Source organism: Triturus cristatus, chromosome 8, assembly GCF_964204655.1.
Source record: "Triturus cristatus chromosome 8, aTriCri1.1, whole genome shotgun sequence".
NCBI classification, from domain to species: domain Eukaryota; kingdom Metazoa; phylum Chordata; class Amphibia; order Caudata; family Salamandridae; genus Triturus; species Triturus cristatus.
In genome coordinates, this window is record NC_140591.1 from 858,811,769 (window position 1) to 858,833,272 (window position 21,504).

At 46.0% G+C, this 21,504-nt stretch overlaps 1 protein-coding gene across 1 annotated transcript; it reads right to left on the minus strand.

Annotated features, from left to right (window-relative positions):
- Positions 1 to 2,867: 2,867 nt before the first annotated feature.
- On the minus strand, positions 2,868 to 14,051 carry LOC146805177 (late histone H2A.1-like). The gene is made up of 2 exons (XM_085620475.1): positions 13,920 to 14,051; positions 2,868 to 3,393 (listed from the first exon to the last, which is right to left on the minus strand). The coding sequence occupies exon 2, from the start codon at positions 3,387 to 3,389 to the stop codon at positions 2,973 to 2,975; it is 417 nt and encodes a 138-aa protein (XP_085476601.1). The 5' UTR covers positions 3,390 to 3,393; positions 13,920 to 14,051; the 3' UTR covers positions 2,868 to 2,972.
- Positions 14,052 to 21,504: the final 7,453 nt, after the last annotated feature.

Genomic DNA, 21,504 nt, shown 5'->3' on the forward strand with positions numbered 1-21,504 from the left:
AGCTGCCTACCCATTGTGGTTCTGCACTCCCTCTTTTTGTATGGTACCCTCCTGCCATGTCCCCTACTGACATGCAGTACACTTCGATGTGAGCTGTCCCCTTGGTTAACATGTGTGCCTCATCACTTCATTTGTGACACTGCTTTGTGGTGCAGTTCTTTGGCCAGGATCAATGTGTCACTCAGGGCATTTCACCAATAGGTTGTAAGGGATGTTCTTGTGCTGTTTGTCAGTCATGGTTGCTCCTATGCAGTGCAACTGTGTTTACTGGCCAGTTCTCTGGTCAAGTGGTTTCCACCTTTGCATCCCAGACTTGTGCAGCTGTTGGTGTTGTGTTGGATGTATGAGTGTTGGCTGTGTTATTGCTTCACTTCCTGGGTGTGCTGTAGGGTGTTGTGTGGGTTGCTGTTCTGTCACTGAAGTCTGTGTGGCTGGTGTGCACACTGCTTGTTGTGCGCATGTTGCCTGGTCACTGCCTAGTGTGCATCCCCTGATGTCCTGCTGTGTTTGCCATGCGATTTCTGCTTGTGCATCGTTTGTTTGATGTGACTGTTCTGTGATTGTGCACTGTGTTGTGGTATGTGGTCTGTGCATTGTTCCAGAGTGATGAGGTTGTGCACTCCTGTTGTGTGCTCCCATTGCCTTTCCACAGTTGAGCTGCACAGGGCATGTCTGTTCGGGTGTGTGTTGGGTTATGCGTTTGCAGACATTTGTTCTGGCATCCCTCAGGGTGTGTTGGTTTGTGTGTATTGACTGGCAAGTATTGCCAGCCTTCAGTGAGTTTGACACTGGTGTGTGCTGCTGGTGTGTGGGGGGTATATGTGTAGATTTCTACTGGTGTTTGTCAGTCATGGAGTGTGTCAATGGGCCCTGTGTGTAGTGCTGCTGGTGTACTCCTGTGAGTTAGTTGGATAGATGTGTGCTGTTCAGTTGGACTTAAAGGCCTTCCTTTCATCCTTGTGCCTATACATGGTTTGCCTTGCTGTCTCCATGTTGTTGCACTGATTTCTGGTTTGACATCACTGACTACCAGCCATGTGTGTTTTGATGATCTGAGGGTGTTCTCTGTTCCTGGTCTTGCATGTGATGTACACATGCTTGGTGTGTCTCCATGGCCTTCCATTTGTGTGCAGCCCACTTTGGCTTTCCTATTTGTTGTGCTCTGCTGCTGTTGGCATGTGGGGTGTGCGTGTCAGTCTGTGGTATGTGTGACTATGCAGGCTGTGTGTCCATTTGGATGTTTGTTCCTTGTATGTGTCCATTTGGATGTTTGTACTCATTTTTGTTTCCCTGAGTGTGGTGTTGTGGGGGTGTGTTTCTCCCTGGCGCTGTGCTACTGTACTGCGTGCTCCTCTTTAGTCACTTCTGCAATGTGTCTCCCTGGTTGTTTGCTGTGTGGTGCAGGGTGTGTATTCACCTGGCTGGTGTATGGGGCACAGGAGGGGCACATGGCATGTGCGTTCATGAGGTGTGCTAGGAGGGGGTGTGGCCCTGAGGTCTTTGTGCCCTGCCCATGCCTGGCACTGGCTTATGCATTGTGCACATGTATTTCCTAGTGTTCACCGCTGCGGTGACGTGACCGGGACATTGCTGCATGGTGGCGGAAGCTGTGTGTTCAGGCTGCAGAGGGGTGAATTTGTGGCAGGTGGTTGATGTGTGGGTGCCCTTGCGGATGTGTCCCCGTCCGCACCAGGGTGTCTGATGTGGATTTTGACACTGCGTCAGCCTATGTGGTGTGTGATTGTGTACCTGCGATGGCATCTGCGGTGTTCCATGAGTTACTTGATGTAAAAGGTACAGCACCGGGAATACATGTAGAGCTGGATCCATGGCGGTGGTGACTGGGTGGTGTGGACTGGGACTCGGATTTCGCGCTCCTGTCGAGCTTCCTCCGTCTTTGGTTGGGTGGTATCTTTGCTGCAGTAAATCTGCTTGTTTGGGGTATCCTAATTTGTGGAGCTGGACGGACGTCATGCCGCATGGCGGAGAGTCCATTGGCTCCCACTGCCGTGGTGGCAGGTGCACTTTGATGGTGGTGCGCGTCGCACCACGGCGGACGGGAAATAAGCTATGTTTGGCCATACTAATATGTCCGACGCGAGGACCGCTGCTCGCGGGCGGAAGGCATTTTTCTGCACCACCAGCACTGCAGTGATGCCACCGCCCGACATCCTAATGGACCCTTTAGTGTCCGAGTGACTAGTCCTGCAAAAAAAAAAACCTATGCTTCTACAAAAACATTTAACCTTATTTTGAAAAATATGAAGGCTTTAAAAGTAACACTTACCTGCACTAAGTGATTCTAGTAATAAAAAGCAACTTTTATACAATCTGTCTGGATTTAGTCTTTGGGTGCGAGACATCATTTTGTGCCAGAGTATGTACAAATGTGTAACACTTTGCTCAGATAAGCCCGCCTGCTCAGCTGCCACTAAATTGAGTCCAAGGTATTAAGTACTTATCCTCTGCTATACCTTTGGGACTCTTGACTATGCATACTATACCTCCTTTGGGTATAGTCTGTACAGAGCCAACAGAGCCAGCTTCCTACATAAACTCATTAAGTGCAGATTTTTTTTGGGGGGGGGGGGGCCCAGAAACTCACCCAGATGTAGATCAATAAGCACTCCTGAAAGTTACTTTGTACGAGACTGTCAGCTAGGCATTCCGATGTATTGACAAAAGTCACTGGCTGGCCCATTTAACAAAAGGTTTTGTAACTGCCATTCCCCTCCTCCCAGCTAGGTTCCCATGCTGCTGTATCCTTTGTAAGGAGGGGGTGGGCACAGCATAGTTTATTACCCAATAGCCAAACAAACATTCGTGATGTACCAATTTTAGTGTATATAACATTAAAAGTCAGACAATTTAAGAAATTCATAAACCATTTATTCACTGAAGTGCATTAAAAACTCACTAAAAAAGGCCGAAACTAGTTCAAGGAGCATTTGGGAATCAAGGCTTTCAGTTTTCTAGAATGCCTGAGACTCCACGTCTTTGGATTCTTGCATTAACCCCTTGGCAGTCTTTTTGGGGAGCAGCTGAGCTTGAATGTTTGGTAGGACACCACCTTCCGCAATGGTCACACCAGCAAACAGTTTGTTCAGCTCTTCGTCATTCCTGACAGCCAGTTGGAGGTGTCTTGGCACAATCCTAGATCTTCTGTTGTCCTTGGCAGCATTTCCTGCTAGTTCCAGCACCTCTGCAGTCAGGTATTCCAGAACAGCCGCCAAATAAACCGGAGCGCCAGAGCCCACCCGCTCTGCATAGTGCCCCTTCTTCAGCAGTCGATGGATGCGACCAACTGGAAACTGTAGGCCTGCTCTGGAGGACCGGGTCTTGTGTTCACTTCCCTTTGGCTTGCCCACTTTCTTGCCACGTCCAGACATGATGCTGAGGAAGGGGGGGGGGGGGGGTAAGAAAAAAAAAGTGTTACTGTACTGTGATGTACAACCATACAATACTCTATAGATGGCATACATCACAAATGCATAACCGATCTATGAATCTCAGTGTAAGCACCCTTTGGACAATGGCATTTTTATGAGCACATGGCCCTTCCTGCAGGCTACTTTTACACTGATAATGTTCAAGCTACCCTGAGCCCTATAAAGGACTGGGGGTGGTCAGTGGAAAGGTGACGTTGAACATAACCTATAAGGTTCAAGAGAAGCAAGTGTATGGCAGCCACTTGCGTTGTGGTTGATGTTGGAAAGGTTACAAGGCTTCAATGCTGCGTGCACACTGCATGACGATTGAAGAAATGCAGAGATGCAATGACTAGTCTACAACTCAATAACCCCCCAAAACTGCCACAAGCCTGCAACACTAAATTGAGGACCTCATCAGGTCATTGAAGTAACAGCCAATCTAAACCTGACAAATCTAAAACCATTATTCATGATTAAGTGTTCAATGGACAAGTGGCATGCAGAAGAACTACTGGATTGATGGTCTTCACAATTAGCATCACTTAAGAGATGCAATATGCAGGGTTTTGCCTTCCCACTTCAAATTTAGACTAATTGCAGATTTGTCATGCACAAAAGACGCTAAGCATGCACATCACGGACCACTTTCCATATACTCCTCCATGCCACGTCCCAAAGATCCCCAATATCACATCTTTAAGACGCCAAGAAATTAACAGGCATGTCAAATCCAGGTCCCTAACACTTTCTCAAGTTGTCTGGAGCCCTGCAAGCACTTGGCTACACAAATATTTAAGGCTCCTTGGAGTAAAATAAACGGGTGAATGGATGTGTAAAGCTTATGGTGTCAAAATAGGAGTCATGTCTAATGCAATTGATCTAGTCTACAAGATCAAAAAAAGCCACAAACTCCACACAACTCTTTAGGGACCCGCTGTGCTAATGAGTGTCAGTAAGTCTTTGAGCCTGAAGTTCAGCATTGATAAAACATCCCTCATCACATGGCTTTTCTTGGACATTAATGGAGGGTTGGTGCATTCAGTGGAGTTGGGAGTATCTCACAATCTCAGATGAAGTTGCATTGGAATTCATTGATCTGATTGCCTGGGCAGGTACAGAGTAGGTTTAGGACAGGAAGATTGGAGCCAAATTGTCAACAACCACAAGCCAGGAAGCTCATGTGGAAGCATATTTCTGATCTTCCCCACGTTCTTGGAGTGAGGGACTGCATGTCTAAGTGTTTGTAATGGACCGATGCAAATGAACAGAGGGGCTTCAGCCACTTCTCCAATTTACCCCAGGCCCAATGGGGTCTTTGGTCATGCACAGTTACACTGTGGGAGTCCAAGTACCAGGCGGTCTTTGTGACTGGTTACAGTGGACACTCATGACTAGTGAGACTACAGAAGGGCTCTGACATGAGGCTCTGTACGAAACTGGGTTATTAGTGGAGTGGTAAAAGAAGCAATCAAATATAATTCTGGTCAGAGTGAGCCACAAGATTCCCTAAATTAACCCATGCTTAACCTCTGGTAACGTGGCACAAAGCAGTCAGGCTTAACTTGGAGGCAATGTGTTCAAGTATTTATGCAGCAATAGTGAACAATGAATTTTACACCAATTTAGAAAATGAGTACATTTTAAGAGATGAAATTTAGTCTCGTAAAGAATGCTCATGCATGCAGGGTTTCCAGATGAGGCCTACTCTTGCAATTCTATTACATTTAGTGTAAACTAATGTATAAATTTGCCGTGAATACAGTTTAACATAAGCCTTCATTGCGTAATGGTGACTCCATTTGTGCGACTCCCTAGATTAGTTTCCCAATGTTTTGTAGATTAAATCAAGACCCATTAGATCTTACGATCATGGTTAATTGTGTTGTATCCTTGTATACAAGGTCAGTAAACCCTGAGATTGAGCCGGTTCGACCTAAAATTGATCAATGAGTCTATAGCTCCCCTCCGAACTAGTTTATCAGCTGGGCTTTTACACCCACTTGTCTTTTTGTGGAGCAGTGCAGATTAGACTAAAGTGCACAAAAGCCTCTTCATGTTGCTTACACGTGGTCCTGTCCCTCCCAAAGTGTGGACCGCAGTGGCCTGGATAATGTTAAATTGAATTTACATCTCGAGTGGAATTTAAGGACTTCGTACAGCATGGAACTAGGAAATATCCATGGAAATAATGCCCTGTACCTCAGTGCAAGGTCAGATTCAAGCATGCTCTTTGCCCCAATCCAAGCAGGCTGGGAGGAGATCATCAAGTACATTCAAAAGGTAGCTATAACTGACCTCTATACACCACAAAAGGGTGGTGGCGTGAGATCCTGAATAAAAATGCAATTTGATCTGAACAGCCAATGGCAAAAACAAGGAATGGACTTAAACTGCTGTTCCTGGCCAGCAAAAGGGAAGAGAAAAAAAAGAAAAATTAGTTCCGAGCTAGTCTCATCTGCAGTTAGTTGGATAAAAGCAGTCCCCTGAAGGAATAAACCTGTGTTGGTTTCACATGTGGTCTGTTGGTGCTGGTTCAACACAGGGAGAGGCATTGTGTTCAGTAGACAAGGTTATGCCATCTGTGATTAAACAATTCACAGCCTTTTACATCCCAAACAGTGCCCTAGACAATAGCCCAATATTCAGTTATAGGACTAAGTTTGAGATGATTTTGTATTTATGGGACAATTGGAGGACAGATTTGGGGGGGGGGGGGGGGGGGGGAGGGGGAGAGAAAGGAGTCACATTTCACATGTAAAATTTGTGGCCGTTAGAAAATTCCGTCGCCATCGAAGTGATAACCTGATTGCAAGCGATATAGTTGTGCAACGACTACCTGATAAGGGTGCCACAGAAGATAGATTATAAAAATTAGTGATCATGACCACAAGTTGCTTGCAAATTTAAGTCGAAGATTACATGAAATTCTTCAAAAGGTGGGGGATGAACAGATTTAATCCCCTGAAACCCATTGGCCAAGTATAGGAACTTATTACTGCTTTCCTATTCTAAAACCATTAACAATCAATACTTGACCACATTTGTATTGCAGTAATGCTAGTGGACTTATTAGCTACTTAAAGGCCATGTTAGTTTGATTTTTACTAAGTTCAAATATTGGTGTTTCGTTCTACAAAATTAGATTCAGTTCATTGTATATGAAATAAATCTTTGGTTGTAAAATCAGGTGCGACAAATATGTACACCTATTCACAGCTCTGGTTAATCGGTAACATGGCTCCTACATTTATTTTATAACATTAGAATGGAGTGAGCTCTTGCTTGTTGTGATGAACATACGTGCACCAGTTTCATGCAGCATGGGGTCCGCTACATAAAGTTCTCATTCTCCTACTACTGCCCAGAGGAAACCATTCCCATATGAATCTTTGAGGTAAAGCCATGCATCTGTTCTGCAGAAGTTAGATTGGCTACTGTAACTCCTGTTATAACCCATTGAATTTTGTAACAGTGGCAGGTCAGATCTGTCAATACTAAAGTGTGAAAAAAAACTAGGGTTTACTGGAACATGCAGGTTTTGTTTTAATACCAAAAATCTGCATGCAAGTCCCCACAAACCTAAATGGAATTATTGCACTGGATATACCCCTTAGTGTGGGTTACCCCCCCCACACTAAATAGCTAGAGTTACTGCAAGGAATTACCTGATCTGATAAACAGCATGAAGTCTGTAAGACTGCTGCCCTTCAGAACTTTACTAGAGGTCCCTTTCAGATCAGAAGCAACTCCCCAACAAGTGTCACGGAGCCGCAAAAACGCATGTTGTTACCAAGTACTCCTCTCGAGGAAGATGCAACTGCTTAAAAATGTCCTTCAACGTTTAGGAGGTTGCGGCTAGAACACAAACAAATGTACTTTTGCTATGCTAATAAATGGCTATTTATTTCACTAGGAGAAGTATGCCATGCTGGTATATCAATATTACACCTTTCAAATGTCTCGATTGCTATAGAACACTTTACAAAAATCAAATGTATCCATCCACTGGTTAGGCCAAGTGCCTTCTACCAAATACAGTTATTAGCAATCAATGGTTCGGTCCAGTGCCTTCTACCACACTGTTGGCTTCCTATAATGCTACTTGCTGCTTCTCCTCAGGTTTTATTTTTAACCTCATCTGTTAAACTTTAGGCTTGGCGGTACCTTTTGAAATTTATTAGGATGTTTAAAATGCCATTGTATCTTATTTTTTTAAAACCAAAATAAAGACATTGTTGCAAACTATTTGAGTGGCACTATATTTATGTCACTGTAAATGCCCTGTGCTATGGTAGGAAGAAGCAACATGCAAGACAATAGACGGTGACATTTTACACATCAAGCAATTCCTCAGGTTAGAGATCCCCTTGAAGCAAGGGATAAATCTGAAAAGGTCTGACCAGGAGATGAAGTTCCTCCGAGAGTCAGACGCAAAAGCATTGAAGCCCTTTCATGAAGGTGCAGTTCCTGGTCATTACTAGGTAGCCCCCTCAAGCCAATGCAAAAGCTTGGCTATTCATGAAGGGGCAGTTCCACAAGTTACTAGGTATTCTTAACAAGTCAAACTGCAAAACCATTGAAATCTATTCATGAAAATGCAGTTCCACGTGAAGTCTCGTCAGGAGCAACTGCTTCAAATGACCTGCACCAGGCTGAGGGGGGTGCAGCTTTAGTATATAGTTGTGTATACAGAGTTCTGCTACTCAAATAATTTGTGCGTATTATTCTTAGGAAGAATTGACCAACCCTGGTTCATAATGAGTAGTCAAATTACAGATTAAAATATTTCTATTGTTTTAAATATTCTGATCACACCTATTCATAGGTGATTTTATTCACTGGCGAGTACAGTTAAATAGCAGATTGTCTGCTTAATGGTGTGTAAGCTTGGTCCTGGATTTGAGAAGATAGTTTTCTATATACCAACAGTGCTCTTCCAACAACCCAATAGGTGAGATGCAGTTCCACAAGCAGTTACTAGAGGCCCTTCAAGTCGGATACAAGTGGCTGAAATGTCAGTCAATCCTGGGTGTGTCTTTAACCAAAGACAATGCATATACACTCTGGCTACTTGAAGTGTGCTCTTTTCCGTAGGATAAATAAATATACCAAAGCCGATTTATGGGTAGGAATGATCAGTGGTTGGAAAGCACTAGTGATTAACAATTTCTATTTTTTAGAAACTATTTTTTGTACATGTGCATTGGCAAAAGGCAGTCATTCAAAGTGAAAGCATCCAATGGCTAGTCTGTTGACCTTCTGCTGGAGCGGAAGTGAGTATAATTGGAGTGATTGTTCAACAAATAGTAAAGTGTTGATTGGAAGTCTACACATGCATTTATCCAGTACTGTAGCATTTTCTAGGAGACTTATTGATTTGCCAGTGTTCAATTATCTTGAAGTCAAAAGACGTTCAGAAAGCCACACTACGAAAAATTACCCTACATTTCAGCCACTAGATGATTAAAGTTCTTTTTCTCTGATACTTATTTAACAGAACATACAACTAGAGAGCAGGGCAGCAGAAGCAAAGTTTAACTAATGACATTTCAGCGGATGACCAGATGGTACTAACAAGGAGCAATTTTGCCTAGAGTATTAATGTGCATTGAAATGATACGGCCAGACTACTTCAGTAACGTGGAATAATTTTTAAAAACCTGGATGAACAAAGTCTCCCTCCCTGAACAATTCCCATGGCCCGGTCTATAGTTAACAAGCATGATATTTTTAATACAAGAAACAGAGTTTCACTTTAAGCACGTGGTGTAGCCAGCAATGTTTTCTAAACTATCACACCTGGTTTCTCAGTTTTAAAAGACTGCTTTAAGCCCACATATTGCTAAAACTATTAAGTTACATACATGTTTAGCCTAATCCTAATGCCACACAGATCAGCAGGGTTGATTGATGATCAAATACGAACAAGTGTTGCCAAATCGAGAAGCCTAGTTGGAGTGTTAGGAACCGCCTGGATTGGCTAATGCTAGTATATTGGTGCTGGCAGTATTACCTAGAACATTGTGGCTAAAGTAAAGTTACCATACTAACACAACAAATTGACTTTGGACCCTCGCTGACCCTACAGGTTGGTGGCAAAAAGTGACAAGTTGATGAGAAACATTGGGGACTACACAATGTTGCACGCTCCCCCGCCCCCCCCCCCCCCCCCCCCCACAAAGCTGCAAAATCGGCCCTGGCAAAGAGCAGGGCGGCACCCCCAAGCGGGTGGGGGGCGGCCGAGCACAACAGCGCTAGGGGTGGCTGGTCAAGATAGTTATGACCTTGCTGCAACAAATTTGTATTCACAAACAAAAGCAACAACTACTGTAACTGAAAACAAGTATTTTGGTTTATATAGTGTTTAGTGCAAATTAATTAAATGTATCCCGTACTCAGTTTATTTTACTTTCCTCCAAATAAAATTTTGCGTTATAGTACATTGAGAATATATACTCTGTCAGAGGATTGCTTAGGAATCGAAGTAGAAAAAGAAAAAAAGTGAATACAAACAGCTGTAGCCACCAGTATTATAAACATGTCCAGCAAGATTAGTACGACTTTAACAGTCCTCAATTAGCGTAACGTCCAGATCTGCCAACTTGGAAACCAGGTTCGACTCTCAGCGTGCCCTAAGCATCCTGTGATTCTGGGCAAATTACTGTGCGTAAAGAACAAAAAACAGTGTCCTTGTGATCTGTAACTGGTGCACATCTAAAGCGCCCAGTATTTTACGCTCGAGTTTGTGCTATATTAAACAGCAAAAGAAGATTGCCAATACTTGTGTTTGAGTGCAAGAGAAGGCCGTATTCTCTTCGCCTCCATCTGTGACCGCTGTACAGCAGCCTGGATTATGTGGAGAGATTTCCGTGCCCTGTTTCTAGAATGCGTGCATCATGCTAAGAGTGCGAGTTTGAGAATCTTGCCCACACTCCACAAGTCTGGTCTGAAGTTGTATTAAAGTCAATATTTTTTACTGAGTGTTGTGTTGCCAGCTATGAAACAGGCTGTCTTTGGGAAAGAAGCATCTGTGATAACGCTTCCAAGTCGGTCACTGTACAAAGCACTAGCAAAGGAGCTCTTCTCTTTCAGAGGAGGGAATATGAATGATGTGCAGCCCTGCAGTCGGAAATTCGGCTTCATACTTGCACTCAGCGTGCAGGAGTGAGCTGGGAATCCTGTCGGACGGCACCATTATTCAATCTTTACCCCGCTGGAGATACAAAAGCCACGTAAATCATACACATCATGGTACCTGGATGGAAAGGTTTAAAGAGTAGATTGGTAACTTTTCTTCAGAGGTGGAAGGGGCATGGGCAGGCAGGTGCTGTTGAACTGCAGAACACCGACAAACGCCACACTGTATTTTGTTACCAATTTTTTTTTTTATCAAATGGCATATCATTCAATGCTAATGATTCAGTGAAACTGTAGGCATATGCCCTTTATAAAGTCCTTATATCAGCAGTGTTTTAACAGTGCAGCTGTAAACATTCATTTCCAAAAGTTACATTTCCTAATATGTGAGTGAGGCTACGTTGCAGAAATGTACTGCATGGCTTAATACTTACAAGACACCAAAGGCGAGACCGATTGAATTGCAAATGCTTGTTTTTTAGTACCTTCCACCTCGAGACTGAATAGGACGTCTTGCCTTGCTTACATGGCACCTTTTCCCTGCGCGTAGTAGCACAGTTAGTCTGTATTCCTTTCTTCTAACACAATTGCATTCTATCTGCTTTTTAATTTGTACTTTGTTTGGGGGCGGTTCTCAGTTCGTTTTGTAGCAGACGCACATCCCAAGTGTGGGCGTGCGGCGGCCTTGTGCGACAGGAAGGGACTTTGAGGTTAGAGCGCATAAGCGGAAAATCACCTGCTGGACATAGCTCAGGACAGGGATGGAACAAACGCGCAACTTTCTATTTTTAAGAAGAAACGATTAGCTTACTTTAAGAAAATTGTCGGTAAATAGAGTAGAGTGGGAGTTGTGCTTTTCTAGAAAAAGATTTAAAAAAATGGGCAGTGAAAGTAAGCCGCTGCTCCGTTCCGTTGTGCAGCTCTTTGCAGCCAGTGCGTTTGACAGCACACCAGGTGCTGTGACTGCGGTGTTCCGTCAGGCCACCGCAAGAAGCGTGACATGCGCACACCTGCGTTTCTGCGAAGGTCCTACCTAGTAAAAGCCAAAATTCTTGGCTTTTACTGGAGCTCTTCATAAGTTTGTTTTACAACTATCTCTCCCCATGAAGCATCCTTAACTGAAGCCGAAATTACCAACTACATGCGCTAGCATGTCTGAACCATTTCAACAAGCATTGGCAAGGTCAATCATTTCAGGTGTTGTATAGTGCAAAAGTGTTTGCAAGCTTGATTGATACGAAGAAGAAATACCACATGTATAGCAGCTGTGATTGCTTCCCCACCCCTACATAGAGGGACGTTTACAAAGGTGGTGCCCCTCTTTATGTACCAGTGTTGTACTTGGTGAATCGTATTTTGCTATATGAAAACCAAAATGAGGGAGGGCTATAGGGCATTCTTCGGGAGGGCTAATGGTAGGGGTGCACTGGGTCCCAAGGGCGAGGGAGTGCTGTTGCGCCCAAGCAAGGCGGGGTCGGCGCCCAGTGCATGGGGATTCAGGGACCACAGCCAGGGGTCCATGAGGAGCGGTGCATGGCGTAATACACTCTGGTGGTGGAAGCTCAGCACAAGGGGGAGCCGTGTAGGGTGCGGGGGCATCACAGGGAGGAGTGACAGTTGTAGGGGGCTGGGAGCAGTAAAACTCACAAGGAATCAGGAGTTGTGAGAGTGTGTTCAGGGTCTTGAGGAAGCCAAGATTGAGGTGAACCCTCTAGCTTCTATGCCCAGTGGTTCCATTTCATGAAAGATGGTACTGGATCGCACGAGTTCATCAATTCCTTTTTTTGTCTGCCTTGCTTTTTAGGTGGTTTGTGTATTTCTGTACTACTTAGTTTTGTCTCAGGCATAGGATTGTTAAAAAGGGAGGATCAGGACTAGCAAAGGATCGCAACGCCATTGACAGACTCTGACCCGCTAGACTATGTATAAATCTGCTGTTAGCGTGCAGAAGTTTACGGTTTCTTTTAACAAGTGACCCGAGGGTCACTTTTCTTTCCTGTAGGTTTCCTAAATTCCTTGTTTCGTCTGGTTTTAACACCAGGTTGGAATGTACTCCAGTGTACGGAGTTGTTGAATATTACTTTTGAAAAATACATTGAAATCTTCAGTCATTGGAACCTTCCATGAAAGTTATTTTTCCACAATTACTGCTTAAAAAAAAAATGTTATGCTTAGGAACCATTGTTCCTTAAATTACAAAAATACTACAAGGCCAAAGATTCTTTTACTGCACATATGCACGTTGGATTAGTCCCCTTTGTACGCGTTTTGGGCTCGAAGATCAACATAATGCCCCACGAGTTTGCAAGTCAGATAATAGGAGCAGTATAGTATACGCCATCTCAAGCTACTTGCCTTCAATCTGACACTTTAGATCAAGAGCAATTGAGAAAAAAAATCCTCCTCTTGAGCAGGTTCTGATAAGGTGGCCCCACAGTCTTCGCACAAATGCCACCCCACCCAAAAAAGCCCCATTATGTCCACACCATCTTACTATCTGTCATTTGTAAACTGACCAAGCATTGGCATAGCCAATAGGTCTAACCTTTGGGACCTTATAAGTGTTTAGCCATACAACAGTTGTTGCACCAAGGATACTGTGCTGGTTAACTAAACACTTATAAGGTCCCAAAGGTGAGACCATTTGGCTATGCCAATGCTTGTTTAAAGGGGGCCTCAAAACGGGTCTCCATCGGTCTCGGTTTTGTGCCCAGGCGCTCCTTTTTCCCGGAGTGCAGTGACAGCAGGCACATCTATGTGCGCGTGCTCACTTTTCACTAGTGGAAAAGTTACAACATGACGTCATGCCAGGTAAACCTTATAGGGGGAAGGGAAATTATTAAAAGAGTCGTTTTCTCTGGATTTCACTTCTCTTTGAGACGTAGCAGCAGCAACATCGTCGTCACCACGGTTTTTAATATTATATATACACACACCACAAACCATAGTTGCTGCTTATTTAACTTATGCAACTAACAACCATTGACAAAGCCAATAGTCCTGACTTGTTGTAGAAATGAGGTTACTTGTTGCATCATATCTGAATGCACTGACAAACAGCAAAATACAAGCCGGGCGGCACATTATGCTAAACACAGATGTTTAGCTCATGTGTTTTTAACCCACGCCCTTAATAACATTGGCCACGCCCCTCCGTTTTTTTCGTCCCACTTAAAGCCCTGATTAGAACCAAAGGCTTACTTGAAAACAAATACTTGCAACTTAAAAATAAACAATCAACATTGAAGCACTTGTAAGCGGCGAAGGCTGCTTGGAAACTATATTGTTTGAGCGCGAGGAAGAACAAACGGAAAGCTCGCATAACGGCCACCAATAGAACAAAACACTTACCTTTTAAAACCGCGTACGCTCAACCGACTGCAACAATCGCTCGCTCAGAGAATCTCAAACTGCGCGCGCCCAGCTTCCTTTTAAACCCCCAGCTGGTAGGGGCCGACACCTGCAATCAGAGCGCAATGACTGCCACCTGAGTGTCAGGCGCCCACTCCCGCTTTCCTGCCCCGCCCAGTTCACAAAAGGAGAGAGGCGTGGACTCACTCAGGCCCCCATCCCCCCGAAAAAGCGTTGTTTTAGAAGGCTTTATTGCTCCAATACGCTTTCCTCTCCAAATGTTGTAAAGAAAAGGTATTACAATTACCCAAGTTAATTGCACTCGGAAGGACGAGTTGATCCTGTTGTGACAAGCTATATACAGATCCTTAGTTGTTCAGGGGAACTACGTCCATGTGCCACCTTCAGCCAGTCCCAGGGTTTTTGGTGAAGAACATGTCGCATTCTGGGAACCGTAGTTTTGCTTTTGACATTGTGAGCACTGCTGGGGCCCGGGTAAGAAATATTTTGAGGCCCTCTTGTCAGATCAATTTTAAATGTACCCATTACTGCTAACTTAAGCAATTTTGAATTACACGTTAAACTTTCTGAAGCGGGCCTCACAAAAACCTCAAGCTGCATGCACAGCGTCCTCCGGCTAATTACTGGAAACAAAGTTTACCCCAGCCTTAAATAAGCCATTTCTTTTTGCACTTGCTTCTAGATTTTCTTTTTGTAACAATATTTTACCTGGAATTGGGGGCCTCCAATAGTTGGTTAGGGAAAAACAACAGGAGTATTACCCATAAACCTTGCTGAATGTGCTCTTAGGCATCAAATATTTAGAAGACTGGAATATACATAACCGTTATAACAGCACTGTTAAGCATGTATGCAGTGGCAACCCAAAATAAGTGTGTAAAATTGTAGGTAGCCCCCACTGATAGAAGACACAATTGCAGGGATGTAGGAACACTGTACGTATTTATTTAGATATACACATGCAAGAGCGCCGGGCAACACACCCTGCTCCGTGCCGCGGCGCCGCTCTATCGCGCGTTCCTCTCGTCACGCATGAGCATTCCCTCTCACGCGTTCTGACCTCGCGCGCTGTGTAACCACGCAGCGTGCGAGAACTAGAACGCACACTACATATCTCCCTCCTTTTCCATGGCCCAGATAACATGTAGTCCTCATAGTCTCTAGGGTACACTCCCTCCATCTAGTTCAAAGTCTTTGAAGCGGCTAGGCCTCACAATCACTCTGCCAGCTCGGGTACGTCTTACCGGGGTGCTGGGATTTCCAGGCTCATTGCTTACAGCTGGGCTCCCCTCGATGCCTCGGGGGTCACCTCGCTCCACTCTGTCCGGGCTGTGGCCTTCCTCCATCGGTAGCTCTTCCACTTCCGTCGTCCCCTGGTCTCCCTGCTGCCCACTGTACTCTCTCTCTGGTGTGCCTCTTCTTTCCGGGAGTTTACTTCCTTCGATGTCCTTAGTGTAGGTCTCATGGGCTAATTTCTCGTTCTCTTCCTCTGGCCATTTTAAGATCTTGTTGCATTTCGCCATGCGGTCGTGGGACCACACGTTCCCATCGCTGAGTAGGGCGGCTCTCTCATATACTTCCTCCACTTGTAGAGGTGGACTGTACTTGCTGTCTCCCTTCTTCCTTCGAACCGCCAACTTGACTCTCACCCACTCCCCTTTCTCCAGAGTGGCGTTTTTGACCTTCCGTCTCTGGTTGTAGTACTCCGTGTACACTCTCTGGGCCTTCTCCAGGTTGTTTTGTACTACCGCTGGAGACCATTTGCTTGTTATTGTCTTTTCCCTCCACATGACGTTGTCCTTGGTGAAGGGGTGTCTCCCCCTTAGGATTCGGAAGGGGCTGTACCCCGTCCCCGTGGGGGTGATGCGGTAGGCCCACACCGTTTTCTGTATCTCTTTCTCCCAGTCCTTCCCCATCATGATAGCTGCTTGAATGGAACCCATAATCACTCTATTGAAGCGCTCTACCTGTCTATTGCTCGACGGGTGGTACACCGCCGTGTGCAGCAATTTGATCCCATTTCGCTCCGCATACTTGTTCCATTTTTCAGATCTAAATTGGGGTCCGTTGTCACTCAACAGCGTTCTGGGGATGCCTTCCTTTAGGAAGACCGAGGTGAGAAATTTTATCACCGTCTCTGCTTCCATTTCTTCCTGTATGTGTATCTCTGGCCACTTGGCATACTTGTCGACCAGGACACAGAGGTATTGGGGCGTTCCGTGGATGTCCAGCACCGGTCCCAGGATATCCACCGCCACATCTTCCCATGGCCCACTTGGTACGGGGAATTTCCCTAGCGCCGGCCGTAGGGGAACCAGCGTCTTGTCTGCTCTTTGGCACTGGTTGCACTCTCTCACTTGCCTTTCCACCTGAGCATCCTTTCCTGGCCACCAGTACATGTGCTTCGCCCTCGCCTTAGATTTTACTATTCCTAAGTGCCCTTCGTGTAGCATTGCGATTAATCGGGGAACCACTGCTGCTGGAGGAACCACTTTGTCTCTCCTGTACAGGAATATTCCTTCGTTCCCCACTGATAACTCTTCTCGTACTTCATAATATTTTCGGAGTGCCTCTCCTAGCCATTTCTTCTACGGCCATCCTCTTATTATGTGTTCTTTGACCTTGCCAATTTCCTCATCTTCTCCATACGCCTGTATCCAGTCTTGTTTGCTTATTACCCTTTCTGGATCATCCATTATTGCCACCATCTCGTCTTCCTCGGGGGTCATGTCCGGGGCACTTTCCATGGCTGCTGCTCGGCTAAGATAGTCTGCCACCTTGTTCCTCGTCCCCGGAATATATTCCACGTCATATCTGTACTCTAGCAGTTTGAGCGTCATTTTTGCTATGCGGGGTGTGGCGCCAGCATGCCCACTTGAGGTGAGTACCTTGACCAAGGGCTTGTGGTCCGTCTTAAGCAGGAATCTCGTGCCCCATAGGAATTGGCGATATTTTCCCATCGCCCACACCACAGCTAGCATCTCTTTCTCAATCACACTGTATTTCTGCTCAGTGGGTGATAGTGTCCTGGACGCGAAGCTGAGTGTTTCCACCAGTCCATCACTTCTTTCCTGCATGAGTACTGCCCCTAGTCCTTTTTCACTGGCATCCGTCGTCAAAATCGACCGGCCGAGTGGATCATACCCTTGCAAGGGCACCGCTTGACTGATGTCTTTCTTCAGGGCCTCAAACTCCTTTTGTGTGTCCTCCGTCCATTTGTAGGTCGTTTTGTCCCTCGTTAGTTGTCGGAGGTGATGTGTCTTGGTGGCGAAGTGTGGTACGAATTTGCTGTAATACTCTGCCATCCCTAGGAAGGACCTTACTTCCTCTTTGTTGTTGGGTGCTGTCGCCTTGCATATCGCCTCCACATTTGCTCTTTTAGGGGTGATGCCGTGTCCTCCTATCTCGTGCCCAAGATATGTGACTGATGTCATTCCCAGCTTGCAGTTTTCCCACTCCGCAGTCAGGCCTTTGTCTTCTAGTATTCTGAGTACTTTCTCCAGTCGTTCATCGTGGTCTCTTCTATCTGTTCCCATCACAAGTATATCGTCCTGAAAATACTGGACGCCCTTGATGTCCTGAAACAACCGATGCATCAGTTTTTGGAACACCGCTGCTGCGGAGGCGAGGCCAAATGGCATTCTCCGGAATTGGTAGCACCCAAAGGGTGTGATAAACGATGTCAACTTACGGCTTGACGGGTGTAGGTCTATCTGATGATCGGCGGACGTTAGGTCGATGGTGGAGAACCACTTTACCCCTTTGGTCTTGGCTAGCATTTCTTCGATGCGAGGTAATGGGAATTTCTCTACTATGAGACACTTGTTTAGTTCCCTAAGGTCCACACACAGACGGACTTTCCCATTTGGTTTCATCGCCACTACCAGGGGGACGAGCCATTCCGCACTGTCGATCGGCTCTATTATCCCCTCCTTTTCCAATGTGTAGCTCCGTCTGCACCACGTCTTTCACCACTAGGGGTATATTTCTGACTTTGTGGGACACTGGACTGGAGTTTTCTTTAAGTACTATCTTGTGTGTAAATTTCTCCAGTTTCCCCACCTTTCCTCCAAACACTTTCGGGAATTTGTGCTTCATCGCTTCCAGTACCGGCCAGCTCCCTGGCGCTGTCATGAGGACTTGTGTGTCGCCTCCCGGGTCTAGTTTGATCCCTAGATCCCCTTGGTCCATCCATCCCAGTACGGAGGGGCCTTTCTCCGCTATGTACAGTTTGCACTCAGCTTGTCTACCCCGGAATTCAAAGGTCAGTGTCCTGTACCCCACCATGGGTATCGGTTCCCCTGTATATGACACCGGGCGAATGTCTGGTGGTTCCAGCCTTGTTCCCAACGTGGGTTCAAACTGCTCCTTCCATACCGTTTTCTGGATGATGGTGTACGGGGATCCCGAGTCTATTACTATTTGGATATTCACCCCTCCAATCTTCATGTCGCATTGGGGTTTGCGGGTTCTCTTCCCGTCTATCCCCAGCACCTGATCATCGATGCACAGGACCTCCACGTCTTCCTCCTGCTCTTCTTCCTCTTCCCGTTGCTCTTGTTCCACATACTTCACCACGGGCCTCTTCGTCTTCCTTCGGCAGACTTTCTCATAGTGGCCCATTATGCCGCAGAACATACACTTCGCACGGAACGCTGGGCATCTCTTGTCCTGAGCTGTATGTGCAGGGCTGCCGCATCTGTAGCATGCTCCATTGTTATCTCTAGTCGGCTTCCACGTTTGTCCAGTCTTCCCTTTCCACTTCGGGGGTCCTCTGCTCTCCTGGGCCGGTTTTTTGCTCCTTCCCTGTGCTTCTGCGTCATCTACTTTGTTCACCATGGTCTTGGGGACCACTTCTCGTTTTGCCGCCTCCGCGCACCGTTTAGTCAACTCCGCTTTCTTCACCATCGCGATCACTTCTTTCAGTGGCGCCTCACTATTCGCCCACAGTTTGTCTTGTACACTTTTGTTCGTAGTATGCATGACGATTTGGTCCTTGATGAACTCATCGTGCAGAGCTCCGTATTTGCATGTCACCGCCAGTTTCTTCAAGGCCGCTACGTATTCATCGATAGTTTCTCCCAGCTCTTGTTTCCTCTGTTGGAAGTTGTACCTATCTATCGAGACACTCACCGCTGGGCGGTAGTGGGCATCGAGGTCCTCCATGGCGTGTTTAAATACGTCATCGTCCGCGTTTTGCCGGAGTTGCGGCACCAGATTCTGGTAGACCCTTATGCCTTCCGGGCCTAAATTGTGCAGGAGTATTCTTTTCTTCCTCGCGCTGTGGAACTCTTCTCTGTTTTCATCTTCGAGGGCCGCCAGGTAGTTCTTAAAATATTCCCGCCAATCCTCCCACTTCATTAGGGGTTCTCCTGGTCGTGGCAGAAACGGTATTAGCGCCGTCAGTGAGGATCCTTGGGTGCTCATCTCTCTCCTCCTTCCTGGCGCCGCTCCTGGGCCTCTCGGACTGTCTGGCGTGTCCCCTAGCTCTGGTTGTGCCTGCTCCTGCTGTCGCTCCTCTTCCGACCCCCCATCGCTGCGTGCTGCCGCTTCCGCCAGGTTCACTATGACTAGGCCTTTCGCGTGCTTCTTGCGGTTGCGCGCCTTCTATCGGCCTCTGCACGTGGTCTGTACCTTTTATTTGCTGCCTCTGCCACGCTCTTCATGTGTTTTTTCTTGGGATAGTTCTTCTTCCTGTCTTCCCCCTTGGCTGGCCAATGCTGCTCCGGCCTATGCTCCTAGTCAGTAGGTCAGGATCCTTCTGCTGTCTGTAATAGCAGAATCCCACCCTCATCGCCACTGTAAAGTTGTAGGTAGCCCCCACTGATAGAAGACACAATTGCAGGGATGTAGGAATACTGTACGTATTTATTTAGATATACACATGCAAGAGCGTTTGGCAACACACCCTGCTCTGTGCCGCGGCTCCGCTCTATCACGCGTTCCGCTCGTCGCGCATGCGCATTCCCTATCACGCGTTCTGCCCTCGTGCGCTGCGTAACCACGCAGCGTGCGAGAACTAGAACGCACACTACATAGTGCACATTGTGCTCGTGATAAAACGTGACGGCGCAAGTGACAACGTGAGGAAAACACAGCACAGGGCGCACGGTGAAGCGTAATATACAATATATACAAAATTATTGGTTCACATAATGATTATTTCGAGTAGGTAGGCTATGATTTTCAGCGATTCAGAGAACCAAAGTACGGTGTGCCCCAAAGGATTTTTGCTGATGTGAGAGGGTCAACGGTGTTTCAATCCTTTCAACTTAGGATCATCATCAGGACCGGGTAGCCAAATTGATGAGTGCTGTGTGTAAAAGAGGTAAGTGTCAGAGCGGCAGGGGACGGTGGAATCATAGGGCGGAAAGGTAGGTGTGAGAACTGCCTAGCTGTGGCACGAAGGGATCAAGGCTCGCAGAAGAAGGGCCGAATCCCTTGATTTAAATCACTAGCGCCTCACGGACTCCTAACTGCTCCTTTCTCCTCTCAATTCAATTCAATTCAATTCATGAAGCTTTATTCGGTGCATGAAAAAATGACCATAAAAGCACAACAAAGAATAAAACATGCATTTAAAAGCCATATACAACAAATTAACAGACCAAACCAAAATAATACAGATAAAATGGGTTAGAAACACATACTTTTCCTAGCCTTGATAGAATGAATTAAAAACGTAGCAGTAAAAAAACAGATATCGACGTGTTGTAAATTAAAAATTAGGCTCATAGCCTGATTAACTGTACGTACACTATATTTAAGAAACATAGGTTTTAAATAGGCAATACAAAAATTCATGTACAGTTTACAAATTAAGAGAAAGTGCTTAGTGCTCTGTTTGGAGACGCCATCACACATACAAGGCCCCTGCGGATATTTCTTAATTACTGGCAGTGCCACTAAATAATGAGCTATACCAAACCTCAGTCTGGTCAGCACAAACTTGTGGGATGGCCTTGTCACCCATACCAGATAAATCGGCAAACCTTCTACATTGTTATGTTTATTATAAAACTTGACTGTAGATAGAGAGCCATTTCTCCTCTCCCAATAGGATCCCACCAGGTTCCTGTGCAGTGGATCGGGGCTCCGACCCTGCAGCGAATATTCAATAACTAACCACCCCTCTCTCTTCCACCGGATGGTGAGTTTTCGACATCGCTGCTCCCCCTGTTACCGCCTCTCCCCCTGTTACCGCCTCTCCCCCTCCCCTTTCTCCCTCCCACTGTCCTTACTCTTATCGCGCCCTGCATCTATTTACAGATTTTACTCGTACGATCAGCCCTGTACAGCTGACGTCCTACGACGCCGTCTAGGCATCCTAAATCGGCCCTTCTTCCTGCGAGCACTGATTGGTGCCACAGGTAGGCAGTTCTCACACAGAATGGAGGGTATGTGCATGTGCCTTGGAGTAGAGGTGACTTGGCAGCGTTCACTAATGTTTTCCCTCGGCTGACGGAGAAACCGTTTGAATGGTATAAGCAGATTGATCGGTTTGTCAAAATCTCGAAGGTGTTGTGCATCGACCTCAATACATTGTTTGACATTGTTGTACCAA